Source organism: Garra rufa, chromosome 23 (genome assembly GCF_049309525.1).
Source record: "Garra rufa chromosome 23, GarRuf1.0, whole genome shotgun sequence".
NCBI lineage: Eukaryota > Metazoa > Chordata > Actinopteri > Cypriniformes > Cyprinidae > Garra > Garra rufa.
In genome coordinates, this window is record NC_133383.1 from 12,587,041 (window position 1) to 12,602,173 (window position 15,133).

Genomic DNA, 15,133 nt, shown 5'->3' on the forward strand with positions numbered 1-15,133 from the left:
AATCAGCCATTGTTCTATTTATATCAGTGCTATTCTAAACTTCTGAGGATTTTGCTACATTTAAGCTTGATACCCTATGAATATTAAAGGACTTTAGGTAAAGATTAGATAAGGTTTGATTTTCAATCTGACTGCGGCTCAGTTCAGGTCAGAGCATTTGATCGCAGTGCTGGAATGGATACTCGGTTAAAATAACAGGCATTTCTGCTTGAATAACTTCACTAAATAATCTCAGTATCCAGTTTGGTGTCACCGGACAAGTCAAAGAGAGACAGAGAGACCTGACTAAGTCTCTCGCTGTGTTGTATACAGATTGGAATTGACCTACAACACGTCCTCCAGGGAATCTGAAACGCTGGCTTGAGTTTCTCCCTGTCTGAAAGAGAGACATTCAGACAGCAGAGGAGAAAGGGGTTTTGCTTCAGTACAGACAGCCAAGTTGTCCTTCTGCTGTCTGCCTCAAACAGATATCGAACAAGATATTCATGACCAGACATTGACAAAAATGACCAGAGAAAGCAACTTGATCAAATACTTTTCAAAACAACGTGAACAGAAAAAAGCCTCATTTCATAGCGATAATTTGACAAGTGAACGTTTCTGCACAAGGCAGAGCTTAGTGAAATGTCAATGGCTCAACGGGTCAGTGTCATTTTTTCCTCTATCATCTTCATTCGGCTTTTATGTGGTTAGAATACAATGGCTTCTCCCATAAAGGATGATGCTGTGGTTACCTTGGAGCTGTCGTCATGGGAGCGTTGGTACCGTTTCCAGCGGCAGCCGTAGATCCCGGTCAGACAGGACAAACACAGCTGTCTCTCATACACCTGTAGCGGTTGGTGTTTCACCATAGTCAGGCCACAGCTGATCTGCAGACATCCCACTCACACACCGCAGACCTGCAGGAATGAGACACATCTGTGAGAAATGACATTATCTGGAACAAAACTCTCTGTTTTCAACTAAATTATACTGTCTGTGTGGATATTGCGATGAAAAACTGCATGGAGGAATTAGCCGTTTAGCTTTGAGTCTGGGAATCTTGCCTTAGGAAAACATACCAGAGAAAATCCTACAGCGAGGGAGAATAAACAATACGTCAGTAATAATTGCAGGAATCTGTAGGTCAACAGTAATGTGAGTTAACCGTGCCATGTGAAAAACAAAGCACAAATCTTTTCATAATCGCACCATCATGGGTAATACAGGAAATGACATCAAACAGCAGCTGAAAACAATGGCAACAGCATTTAACAAGACATTGAAGACTAAAAAACAAACAATTATGTTAATAAAACACATTTATAGACCATGGTTGCACAAAATATATCAGACTGTATCGTTGCTATTGAATATTTAATTCTTTATGCTCATTTCACCTATTTTTTCATATTTGGATTACCTTAGCCATCATCTATTGCTCACTTAAAGTGAACATTTAAAGGAGCAGTTCACTTCCAGAACAAAAATTTACAGATAATTTACTCAACCCCTTGTCATCCAAGATGTTCAGCGTTGGGGTAACGCATTACAAGTAACGTTACATAATAATATTACTTTTTGCAAGTAACTAGTAAAGTAACGCATTACTTTTTAATTGACAAGAAACTATCTGAGTTATCCCCCATTTATTGATTAAAAGCTCTCCTGTGAAATTGTGAGTAAGATGTTACTTTAGTTCTAGAATAAATGTGAAATGCATTAATTCATCTCACTCATTAAAAAAACAGATACAGTATTCCTCAAAATGAATAAAAACAGTGAAATTCAATGCAAAATAGCAATAATTAAATATGTTAAATACAAATATCCTTTATGCATTTAATCCCATTTTATTTACCGATATCTTTGCTGCCAACCTTCAATGATCCAATTCATCCATACTAGGGCTGTCCCCGAATAGTCGAAGATTCGATGCATCGATATGCGGAGCCTGATTCGACCACCGATCTCACAGTCGAATCTTCGCGGGTGAAACGAGCATCACACCATTTTGGCAATATAGGGGTGCTCAATGTCTAACTGCACACAGAACTACTAGATTTTGTACGGACATATTAAGTTATAAACAGCCTTAGATTATGATAATGCAGTAAAAACAAAAGTGAAAAGAAAGAAGCGTTCAATAAATATTTTTAACGTGTTTGTGAACAAATCCAACCACCCCTGTGACAGATTTCATTTTCACTTGCCCTGATCCATGATGAGATGAGGACGGCAGGGATTAGGCGGCGATCACACCGAACGCGTTTTTGCCGTTGGAGGCGCCTCTTTTGAATGGTTTTCTGTTGGCAGTGAGCGTTCTGCGCTCCGTTAATGCGTCCCCGGCGCCTCGCGTTTTTGCAGGAGCGCTCTGAGCGCCTGAAGTTGAAAAAAAATATCAACTCTGAGCGGAAAAACGCCCAACGTTATTCGCGTTCTTTCCCATTGTCCAATCTTTCGGGTCTTCGAAAGTTTACCGTCGCTTAAAAAGTCCGGAGACTGCAAGAAATAGAGGAGAAACCTTTGGTGTCTATCATGGGAAACCAGGGGCTGTATTATTTAGGGTTTCTGCTATAATGACAGTTTAATTAACAGCAAAAAACTAGATTTTAGAGCGTTCGCGCTATAATCCTTTGATTTGACTGACAGGACAGCTGTTTTGGTCGTTGCTTAGCAAAAAAGGCAGTGCTGTGCGCCTTGCGTTTTTAGAACTAAAAGACGCGTTCTGTCTTTTTATTTAAACCTAAATAAGTTTGTCTGTCAGTTTTGCAGTCAGGCAGGCAGTTTTGGTCGCTTTATTAAAAGTTGTTGCTGTGTGCAGTGTGTAAAATAAAATAAAAATTGTTTTACCCTCCTGCTGACTATAGTGTCGTGTCCCTCCTATCCCATTCACACACACACATAAGCCTAGATGATTCGACTATCGGTCGACTAGAAAGATTCGAAAATTCTGATTCGACTATGAAAATTCTTAGTCGGGGACAGCCCTAATCCATACTAATAAGCAAAAATTACTCAAGGTGATCTAACATTTGTTTTCCTTTTTTTATTGCTGAAGAGTTTACAACGCAAAAGTAACGTAACGCATTACTTTCCATAAAAAGTAACTAAGTAACGTAATTAGTTACTTTTTTAGGGAGTAACTCAATATTGTAATGCATTACTTTTAAAAGTAACTTTACCCAACATGTTCATGTCTTTCTTTCTTCAGTCGTAAAGAAATTATGTTTTTTGAGGAAAAAAAATTCACAAATGTTCTCCATATAGTGGATTTCAATGGTGCCCATGAGTTTGAACTTCCAAAATGCAGTTTAAATGCAGCTTCAAAGGGCTCTAAATGATCCCAGCCGAGGAAGAAGGGTCTTAGCGAAATGATTGGTTAATTAAAAAAAATAAAAATACAAATGATATACTTTTTAACCTCAAATGCTCATCTTTGTCTAGCTCTGCGTGTGCTCTGTGTATTTTGGTTCATGACAGTTAGGGTAGGTCGAAAAACTCTCATCTCATTTTCTCCTCCAACTTTAAAATCATCTTACATCGCTGTTTTACCTTTTTTTTGACATGCGCGTTCACTTTGTAAACACTGGGTCGGCACTTCTGCAGCGATGCAGCACGAAATTGAAGTTGGAGGAGAAAATGAGATGGGAGATTTTCAACAAACTCTAACTGTCTTGAACCGGAATGCACAGAGTTCACACAGAGCTGGACAAGAAAATATTTGAAGTATATAAATTGTATTTTTTTTTTAGAAAATAACCAATCGTTTCACTAGATAAGTCCCTTCTTCCTCGGCTGGGATCATTTAGAGCCCTTTAAAGCTGCATTTTGGAAGTTCAAACTCACAACGTAGAAGTCCACTTCTACAAGAAAAAGAGAAAAGTCCTGAAATATTTGCCTCAAAAAACTATTTCTTTACGACCGAAGAAATAAAGACATGACCATCTTGGGTGAATAAGGGGGTGAGTAAAACTATCTGTACATTTTTGTTCTGTAAGTGAACTTTTCCTTTAAAAACATTAATAATTTTCGACTTTTAACATTGTTAAATGCAAATTTAAGCAATATGTCAAAAAATTATCTCAAAATAAATGTACATTTTTCATGCTGCACATTATTATGTTGAAATAGGTAAATTCAGTTATAGCATGTAAAACTATTTATTTTTAGCTTTTAGCTTTGTTTTTAATTTATTCAAACAAAAGAGTAATAGTACAAAAATTATAAAGTTATTGGCCATATCACAAAAATAACTATCGGCTTATTGCTATTTAGCAAAATTTCGTAATTGAATTTTTTTTTTTTTATTAAAAACAAAAATGATGCATCCTTACTGTAAAAATTATCATAATTGTATATAGACTTTTAGTTTATATTTTTCCAAAAGTAGTAAGTATGCATTTCTGCCATCAACCTGGCCAAAGAGATAAGATTTAGCTGAATCACTGACAGTTCTTGCCAGTTTTGTGTGTAATTTACATCTGAACGGCCCGTCTGAGGTTGAGAGCAGGTCCTACAGGACTGTGTGTGACAGCAGCTCTTTGACTATGAGTTGTGAGACACATACAGAATTCTAGATTTTACAGAATCTGATATTCAAATGTGACCCCATGGAGGCAAAGTGGCCCACTCTGTCAGTCTGCAGTCACCATACTCCCAAAGCTCAATTCAGCAGAATGTCAATCACAAACCTTTGCTGCTTGAGGAACAATTTGGAGACGATGGACATACTGGGAGTTTGAAGTTTCTTTAACTAATGATTCCACTTTAACTTATGATTCACGAATCACAAATTTAAATTCTGGAGAATACTGCTGACATAAATATAATAGATAGTTCACCCAAAAATGAAAATGAACCCATGATTTCCATCGTAGGTGTGTATGACTTTCTTCTTTCAGATGAATGCAATCGGAGTTATTAAAAAATGTCCTGTCTCTTTCAAGCTTTAAAATGGCAGTGAATGGGTGTTAAGATTCTGAAGACCAATAAAGTGCATCCATCCATCATAAAAAGTACCCCACACAGCTCCGGGGGTTAATAAAGGCCTTCCGAAGTAAATCGATGCGTTTGTGTAATACTTGAGTACTGCTGAGTACTTTTTATGATAGATAGATGCACTTTATTGGACTTCCAAATCTCAACAGCCATTCACTGCCATTAAAAGGTTGGAAGAGCCAGCACACTTTTTAATATAACTCTGATTGTATTCGTCTGAAAGAAGAGAGTCATATACACCTAGGATGGCTTGAGGGTGAGTAAATCTTTGGTTACTTTTCATTTTTTGTTTAGCTATCCCTAGAAGATAAAGATAAAAAATGTATATCTGACAACAGTTTTACAAAAGAAAAGTGTCTTAAGTAGCATGGGTATATTTGTAGCAATAGCCAAAAAATGATCAAATTTTCTTTTATGCCAAAAATCTAAGTAAAAATTATGTTCCATGAAAATATTTGGTAAATTTCCTACCATTAATATATCAAAACTTAATTTTTGATTAGTAGGAATCGCTAAGAACTTAATTTAGGACAACTTTAAAAGGCAATTTTCTCAATATTTAGATTCTTTTTGCAACCTCAGATTGCAGATTTTCAAATAGTTGCATCTCAGCCTAATATTGTCCTATCCTAACAAACCACACATCAGTGGAAAACATGTATAAATCAAGCAACTCTCTTTAAATCCTTTAATTATGTAATTAAACATTACTTGTAAAACCAGAAGTTATAATTCCAACACAAGTTGAGCATCTGAAATTTTGTTTGGAATGATATAAAGGCATAACTGATTTCTCTGCTACGCATAATACATAAAACCACAAACCCATAAGTCAAACCACTGACCCAGTGTTACCACACCAGATGCTCCAAAGAAAAACAACAGATTTCAATGACAGTAATTAAAGAGGGCTATCAAGACACAGCCAGCACAGATTTGATCTTTGTCCACCAGAAGCACCCACTCAGACAGATTAGCATATCATTTGCATCTTCAAAAACCCAACTCACACACACAAACAAGCTACTACGAGTCTTCATTAGTCATTTCCTCCAAAATCCTGCTTCATATTCCACAATTCAGAACAGACATTAACATATGATCCCTCACAAAGTCACGAAAATGCTCAAATGTATGCGTGAGAATATGAAAGTATCTCCATTCCAAATTTCCTGCTGTGTGATCAAGACTGGCCTAACCCCTTTAGTATCAGTGATTAGATTTGATGTACCGTCCTTTGTTGGGTTTTGAGCGCTTAGACAATGTCTACATGTGTCCCGCAGGTCTGCAACGCAGCGGTTAAATCATTCACATGCATCCTGTGTTCACCTACAAGACAATATTGCTTCAAACAAAAGAAGTTATTATCTCCTTCAGACATGTCTTCCTGTTGAAAACGACCCTGTCTGAGTGAGTTAACACTCTGGTGTGACCGTCTGACTGGGCAGAGCACACACACATCGTGGGTCTGATGTTAACATGACATCTGTTGCCCTACAGTTGAGCCAAAAATAAAGATTCAGTCATCAATTAAACTTTATTCTGTGGAACACAAAAGGAGATATTTTGATAAATGTTAATGGATCTCCAGTGTTATTCCCAGCTGGAAAGTAACTGTGCTAAAGTTCATTTCCAACTTCAATGGGGTACTGAGAGGTTGAGGAAGCTTTACACCCTGGGAGTTGAGCGCGAATACAAAACAGATTTACTACGTTTAAAAGTTAGGGGAACTATAAGATTTTCTTTTATTTAACAAGTGTACATTAAATTAATCAAAAGTGGCAACAGAGACTTTTATTATGTTACAAAATATTTTAAAAACAATGCTGTTCTTTTGAAACTTCTATTCATCAAATGCATCATGGTTTCTACAAAAATAAGAAGCATCAGCGTTTTCAACATTATTAATCATAATAAAAGTTTATTAAGTACATCAGTACATTAGAACGATTTGTGACACTGAAGGCCGAAGTGATGATGCTGGAAATTTAGTTTTGCTTTAGTTAGAAAGCTATTGTGATAATGTAAATTATGTGAAAAATAATGCGTTTTTTGAACCACCAAGCACGAAGGCAAAGCACAAAGCACGAAGACTTTGTAAAAGAGCATAAAAAGTCCAATTCCGTGCCGGTTAAGCTACTGAGCAAGCTTGTTACTTTCGATGTTGTGTCCATTTTTGACCTCCCTTTCTAAATTATAACCCTCACATTGAAATCGCGACATGATTGCCTAAACCTATTACCTAACCCCACAACCAACCTTAAATATATACCAATATTAGGGGAGTAGTAATCTGGCGGGGGTCAACACTGGAAATGAAACATATGGAGCTGTAATCATAACTGTGTATGAAAACGATTACAAGTGCTCACTGTTTTACTGCCTGTAGTGTGCATTTCTGTTGGAAACTGCAGTAATGTACTTACTGTTACGTATTTCGCATCTTGCGAAAAAGTTCCCACAGGTACGTTTTCATCATGAGATCAGGTCGAAAATATTTTAATTTGTTTTCCGAAGATGAATTACGGTTTTACATTTTTGGAACGACATGAGGGTGAGTAAATAATGATAGAATTTTCATTTTTGGGTGAACTAAGTATAATACACATTCTTCAGAAATCATAAATCCATTTATCTCTCAATGCTCACAGTGGCAGATACATACTTAGGCAGAAGAGAGGTAGTGTATAGTGTAAGCATGTGTGTACGCAGCTGTGTTGGTGTGGGGCTTCATGCTCCAGCCTGTTTCCATGACACTGAGCTTTCCATGAGCTTTAAAGACTTACAAAAGCTTGAATTCTCTGACATCAGGCAAGTAAAATGAGTCTGCTGCTTTGAGCCCTATTCTCGCCAGCTCTAACTGCAGACCCTCTTGCCCTTCCATGGCTGTTGGACTTTCCCAATAGGTACAACTGCCAGAAACAGGAAGATACTTTTTTTGTCTGCTTAATTTCCTGCCTCACTCCAGACCGTCTCCTCAAATGACCAGGGGGCCAAACGCAATGGACTTTATCAGCAACCTTGGGTCTAGAAGCATTTTCCCCTCATTCATTTTCTACATATGTATTTTTAAGCCAGATTTACAGGCCATGAATCAAACCAACTTGCTCAGAGATGTAAAAAAATGTTCTTTTTAAAGGATTAGTTCACTCCAGACTTAAAATTTCCTGCTAATTTATCGTTGTCATCCAAGATGTTCATGTCTTTCTTTCCTCAGTTAAAAAGAAATTATGGTTTTTGAGGAAACATTTCAGGATTTATCTCCATATAGTGGATTTCAATGGGGATCAATGGGTTGCAGGTACAAATTGCAGTTTCAATGCAGCTTCAAAAAACTATAGCCGAGGAATAAGAGTCTTATCTAGCGAAATGATTGGTCATTTTCTAAAAAATACAAACGTATATACTTTTAAACCACTAGCTCGACTTCAAGCATTATGTAGTCAAGTCGGAAAGGTCACGCCCTACTTTGAACCGAAGTACACAGAGGAAGAACTAATGCCATGTGACCTTTCCAAGTTGTGGATGCAGAGCTAGTGCATTTGTGGTTAAAAAGTACATAAATTTGTATTTCTTTTAAGAAAATGACAGATTGTTTCGCTATAGATAAGACTTTTATTTCTCGGCTGGGATTGTGTAGAGCACTTTGAAGCTGCACTGAAACTGCAATTTTGACTTTCAACCCGTTGACATCCCCATTGAAGTCCACTATATGGAGAAAAATCCTGGAATGTTTTCCTTAAAAAAACAGAATTTCTTTTTGATTGAAGAAAGAAAGACTTGAACCTCTTGGATGACATGGGGTGAGTAAATGATCAGGAAATTTTAATTCAGAACTGAACTAAGCCTTAAAATGTTTTTAAAATGTATTGCATGGTATTCAAATGTGTTGTTGTTTAATGTAAGTTGTTAGAGAGTGTAAAGAGACTGACTTGTTTATGACATTTGCATTGCTTCATGTAAGTGGGAGGAAGGTGCGGAGCTCTTTTGGCGCAGTTCTTATTTCCATGGTAACAGCGAATTCTCTAATTAGTGGACCCAAAAGGAATCACTCCTCAAGATTATGAGTAATGTAGTTTTTCCAATGGGAATATTAAACGACTTGAAATGAAGAGATCAAGCTTTCACTTCTAAAAGCAAATACGCTTATTCAGGAAGGTTTGTCTCGAAAGGTTTTGACTTTATCATTAAATTGATTTCTCTATTGAAAAAAATGAATTGGATTTGTAACTCTGAAACCCTATAGTGTTGCGCTTCACACCCAAGACTTCAAATGAAATCACAGATCTGCATCTAAATGATGTGAAAAATTGTTCATTCAATAATTGTTCACCACCATTCAAAACTTTGGGGTCAAGATTAAAAAAGAAATTAATGGTTTTATTCATTTTAAACTGATCAAATATGTAAAACATTTCTATTTCAAATAAATGCTCAAAGAATCATGAAACAAAGTTTCACGGTTTGCACAAAAATAAATGTTCATAGAGCAGCAAATCAGCATATCAGAATGATTTCTAAAGGATCGTGTGACACCGAAGACTGGAGTAATGATGCTGAAAATTCAGCTTTGCATCACTGAAATAGATTACATCTTAAAACTGATTTAAAGTATAAAACAGTCATTTTAAATTCTAATACTATTTCACAATATTCCTGTTTGTACTGCATTTTTATCAAATAAATTCAGCCTTGTTGAGCATAAAAGACCTTCAAAACAACTGAAAAATCTTACCGATCCCAAACTTTTGAAAAACAGTGTACAAATCTGCAACACTTTCTGTTTAGCAGTTTGTATGCCTAACATCTGACTGAGACGTCCAATCTTGATAAAACGCTACTTTCAAACACTTCAGAGCAGCATGTGAACAAACATACTCATTGTTCGTTCCTGATGGGATTTTACAGAGAACTTATGGCTAGTGTCCAGTTCAGAAGCTTTGCCAACTGGGTAGGGGAACAGAGGGTCAGCATCTTCCGGGAAAACAAATTATCACCAACATCTCTACTAGTGATCACTTTAGAACACAAAGATTAACTAATTTATATGACCAGGACATGGGAAACCACTGTATGCTGTACACAAATCACCAAAAACAACTTATAAATTAATTTAAAAATATATAATAACAATAATAATAGTATTTAAAATCTAATAAAATATAACCTAATAAAATTCATTTTAAATATTTTGGAGCAAAAACAACTGTAAATGATGACTACATTGCGTATCATTGCACATTTATGGAGGCCCATTTCCGCCACGTGAGAAAAAAATTCATACCAAAAAATGATGTCATAATTACGAGATAAAATGTTAAAATTATGTTTTAAAGTCAAAATTATGACTTAAGTAATTTCAGTTAATTTCTTTCATTAAGCCACGTTCTACCCCAAGAAAACACTTAATGTTAACGTTCTGGGGCATATTCTACTTTTATTCATAGTGTAATTTAGAATTTTTAATCTCGTAATTTAGATTTTTTTTCTCATAATTATGACTTAAGTCATAATTTAGACTTTTTATTTCATAATAGCAAATTTATAAATCATAATTTCAACTTTTTATCTTGTAATTATAACTTACATTATAATTCCGATTTTATGTCATAATTCCGATTTATCTCATAATTAAGTCTTAAGTATGTCATAATTTAAACTTTATCTCATAATTTCAAAATTTATAAATCATAATTACAACTTTTTATCTTGTAATTATAATTTAGGTTATAATTTCGACTTTTGAAGTCACAATTTCAACTTTTTATTTCAGAATTATAACTTAAGACAAATTAGCAGGAAATTTTAAGTCTGGAGTGAACTAATCCTTTAAAAAGTACATTTTTTTACATCTCTGAGCAAGTTGGTTTGATTCATGGCCTGTAAATCTGGCTTAAAAATACATATGTAGAAAATGAATGAGGGGAAAATGCTTCTAGACCCAAGGTATGTCAATTTCAACTTTTAAAGTCATAATTACTCTTTTTTGTAATTTTTATCTCTTATGTCATAATTGAGACTTTTAAAGTCACAATTTTAACTTTTTATCTAATAATTATGACTTAAATGTGTCATAATTTCGACTTTTATCTCATAATTAGGACTTTTAAAGTGATCATTTCAACTTTTTATCTCATAATTTTGAATTTATAAGTCATAATTTCAACTTTTTATCTTGTAATTATGACTTAAATATGTTAATTTCGACTTATAAAGTCATAATTACTTTTTATCTCTTAGGTATGTCATAATTTCAACTTTTTATCTCTTATGTCATAATTGCGCCTTTTAAAGTCTTTTATATCTTATAATTTCAAATTTATAAATCATAAACTTTTTTTCTCGTAATTATGACTTACGCCATAATATCGACTTTATAAGTCGTAATTTTGATATTTTATCTCATCATTTAGAATAAGTCATAATTTCAACTTTTTATCTCATAATTATGTCTTAAATATGTCAATTTAAAGTCTTTTTTTTTTTAAATCTCTTAGGTATGTCATAATTGCAACTTTTAAAGGTGCAATAGAATGCATTGAGAGAATATTTTAAATTGTTCTCTGATATCTACATAGAAGGTATATGGCAAGGGTCACCAAACTTGATCCTGGAGGGCCGGTGTACTGCAGAGTTTAGCTCCAACTTGCCTCAACACAGCTGCCTGGAAGTTTCAAGTGTACCTATTAAGACCTTGATTAGCTGGTTCAGGTGTGTTTGATTAGGGTTGGAGCTAAACTCTGTAGGGACACCGGCCCTCCAGGACCGAGTGTGGTGACCCCTGGTATATGGCATAGGAACGGGCAAAAAATCTCCAGAAACAGTTTTACAGGTCTATTTACAACCCTAGGATTTGTCCCTAGAATGAAATGCTCTGTTATTGCCTTATTTGGAAGCTTCATGAATATTAATGAGCTCTGCTCTGATTGGCTGTTTCACAGAGCTGCTCATCTCAATAGCTGGCACATTGATAAAAATATATATTTAATTAGGAGCTCTAGCCGCTTTTAATATGTGGTTTGTTGAATCTGCCGTTTTGAATCGCCGACATTTTAGTCTCGTTACTGTGATCGTATGTGCTCTGTGTAAAGTTATAATGCAGAGGGAGTGCTTCTTACCACACAAGTTCAGCTGCTTGACAGTGATACTCGGGATCTGTAAATCATTCGCCATCATCAGCGCAGTCATCTCTCTGTTTATGTGGTAAGTGAAATCTTTTGTACTGCAATGTAACAGGCTAGCGCTAGCATTAAGCTAACCGTGTCCCTTCAGTGGCTTGCCTTGTTTTACTGATGTGCTGACGTTACTGATGATTGGGCGATGCAAATGTTGGAGGCGTAACTATTAACGATCCCGAGGATGTTGCGTAACAGTCGGTGTTATGTTGGAATTGACCTATTTTTCGGTGGTCTTTTGCAAACACTAGATTTATATAAGAAGGAGGAAACGATGGTGTTTGAGACTCATGGCATGTCATGTCCATGTACTGAACTGTTATATTTAACTATTTAACTATGCCAAGCTAAACACAGTTTTCCAATCAATGGCACCTTTAAAGTCATAATTTAGATTTTTTTTATCTCAAGTATACCATAATTTTGACTTTTAAAGTTGTGATTTCGACTTTGATCCCATAATTATGACTTTTAATCCATAATTTTGACTTTTTATCTCACAATTACGACTTTTTCATTTTAATAATAATAAAAAAAAACTTTGTTCTCCTCTTTTCTTATTCTTCCCTGTCTAGCTTGTACTGATATATGTGACCCTGGACCACAAAACCAGTCTTAAGTCGCTGGGGTATATTTGTAGCAATAGCCAAAAATACATTGCATGGGTCAAAATTTTTGATTTTTCTTTTATGCCAAAAATCATTAAGAAATTAAGTAAAGTTCATGTTCCATGAAGATTTTTTGTAAAATTCTTACTGTAAACATATCAAAATGTAATTTTTGATTTGTAATATGCATTGTTAAGAACCTAATTTGGACAACTTTAAAGGTGATTTTCTCAGTCTTTTTTATTTTTTTGCATCCTCAGATTTCTGATTTCAAATAGATGTATCTCAGTCAAATATTGTCCTATCCTAATAAACCATATATCAATAGAAAGCTTATTTATTGAGCTTTCATATGATGTAGAAATCTCAGTTTTGTCAAATTTAACCTTATGACTGGTTTTGTGGTCCAGGGTCACATATGGTATTACGAGCACTTCCTATGTCCATCTGCCTCTGTAGGATGAATCACTTGTTGTATTCCCCAATTGTAAGTCGCTTTGGATAAAAGCATCTGCAAAATGAATAAATGTAAATGAATTTTTTTCTTATGTGGCGGAAATGGTGTTTCATACACATTACAAATCATGAAAAAAATTATGCATGCAGGTTTGGAAAAACATAATAAAGATGAGTAAATGATGTCAGAATTTAATTTGACAACAATACAACACTTGGGATGCGACAATACTGAGATTCCTTACTGAGATTTCGAGTCCAGAAACTCTAATTAACTCCAGCATGACATTAACAATAAAATGAACGCTGTTTCTATTCAAGGACTCATGCATGATTCAAAAGTCTGAAAATAGAGAGACATTTAGTCATTGTACAGCTTCTGATTAGCCAGCGCAGAACAGCTGTGACATAATGAAGAATGAGTAAAACGACTTTGGGAAGTTTCTGTGGGAAACCATCCAACAGGTTTGATGAATCTACCACAGAGAGAAAGGTTTACTTTCCCAGGGATGAAACAAGCCCTTTGTATTCCCACTCCTCTGGTGGGCCCTCTGTGGATTTTTCAGAGATAATGTGAGCAAAGACAACCTCGTTTATCTCTCTCCGTATGCTGCTTTTGTTTTGGCACCTTCTCACCTGCCCTGAGAAACAACAATCTCATAGTTTGGATGTTAAACATTGGTTGTTGTGGAGAGCTCATAATGATGGTACCTGACGTAGACGTCATAGCACGAGCGAAATATGATACGTAGACCGTATTTGTGCCTCAGCATTACTGCTGACTCCAGAATAAAGGTGGATTCAGGCAATACTCCCTCAGGAGACCTGAAATGGCTTGTTATGAACAAGACTACAGTTAGAGCTTTGGTCTGGAGAAGATGAAAGACATCAACATCCAACACTCTCCGACTGCTAGTTCCCGTCTTTTGCAAAACATGTCCATTTTGCCCTGCTGTTAGTGTTTTCTCTCTCAGACGTTTCCTGAGGAGCGGTCTGCACCACTTCCCTCGATATTCAGCCCAAAACTTTTGAAGCTTAAGAGAAATTGTCCACTCTCCATAAACAACTGGCTACCCATAAGCCACTGAGAATATAAGACCTAAAATGAAAGCCTTTCTTTAACTCAAAGGTACACTTATATGTGCAGATACAGGTGCTGATACTGGAGAATGGGGCAAGTTGTCACAAGGACTATATTTTAGTCATCTATGAAGTCAAAAATCAGTTTTCTCTAGATTTTCTATGATGGTGTTAAACTGCTAATTCAAAATGCTCATAACTTTGGGGAATTCTGTCCTCCTAAAATAACATTTTCTATAGCTAGACAAAAATTGAATATAAGAAAACTACACTAGCATACATTTAAATAAGAGTTAACTATAACTAGTTAACAGTATAGTCAAGGTATAACTAGGAAAGACAAATATTTTCATAAATGCCAGGTCAAGGCATGTCACATTAGTTTACAAATCTAAAATTTATTTTCTTGTTTGTTAATTAATTTTTAATTAATTGCTTTGTATATAACATTACAAATCTTAAAATACACTACCAGTCAAAGTTTTAGAACAGTAAGATTTTTAATGTTTTTAAAGAAGAGTCTCCTGCTCACCAAGCCTGCATTTATTTGATCCGAAGTACAGCAAAAACAGTAATATTCTGAAAGTTTTTTTTCTATTTAAAATAACAGTTTTCTATTTAAATATATTTTAAAGTGTAATTTATACCTGTGATTTCAAAGCTGAATTTATAGCATCATTACTCCAGTCACATGATCCTTCAGTAATCATTCTAATATTTTGATTTACTCCTCAAAAATAATGTTTAAAACAGCTGAGAAGATTCTTTTTCAGGTTTATTTGATGAATAGAAAGTTCATAAGAACAGCATTTACTTGAAATAGAAATCTTTTGC

At 35.2% G+C, this 15,133-nt stretch overlaps 1 protein-coding gene across 2 annotated transcripts in view; it reads right to left on the reverse strand.

Annotated features, from left to right (window-relative positions):
• gdpd5a (glycerophosphodiester phosphodiesterase domain containing 5a) overlaps positions 1-15,133 on the reverse strand; it is a 34,475-nt gene that overhangs the window by 18,158 nt on the left and 1,184 nt on the right. For both annotated transcript variants that reach the window (XM_073829897.1, XM_073829896.1), the window contains exon 2: positions 735-899. In XM_073829897.1, the coding sequence (XP_073685998.1) occupies positions 735-851 (117 nt within the window). In that variant the 5' untranslated portion in view covers positions 852-899. The remainder of the gene's footprint in view (positions 1-734; positions 900-15,133) is intronic.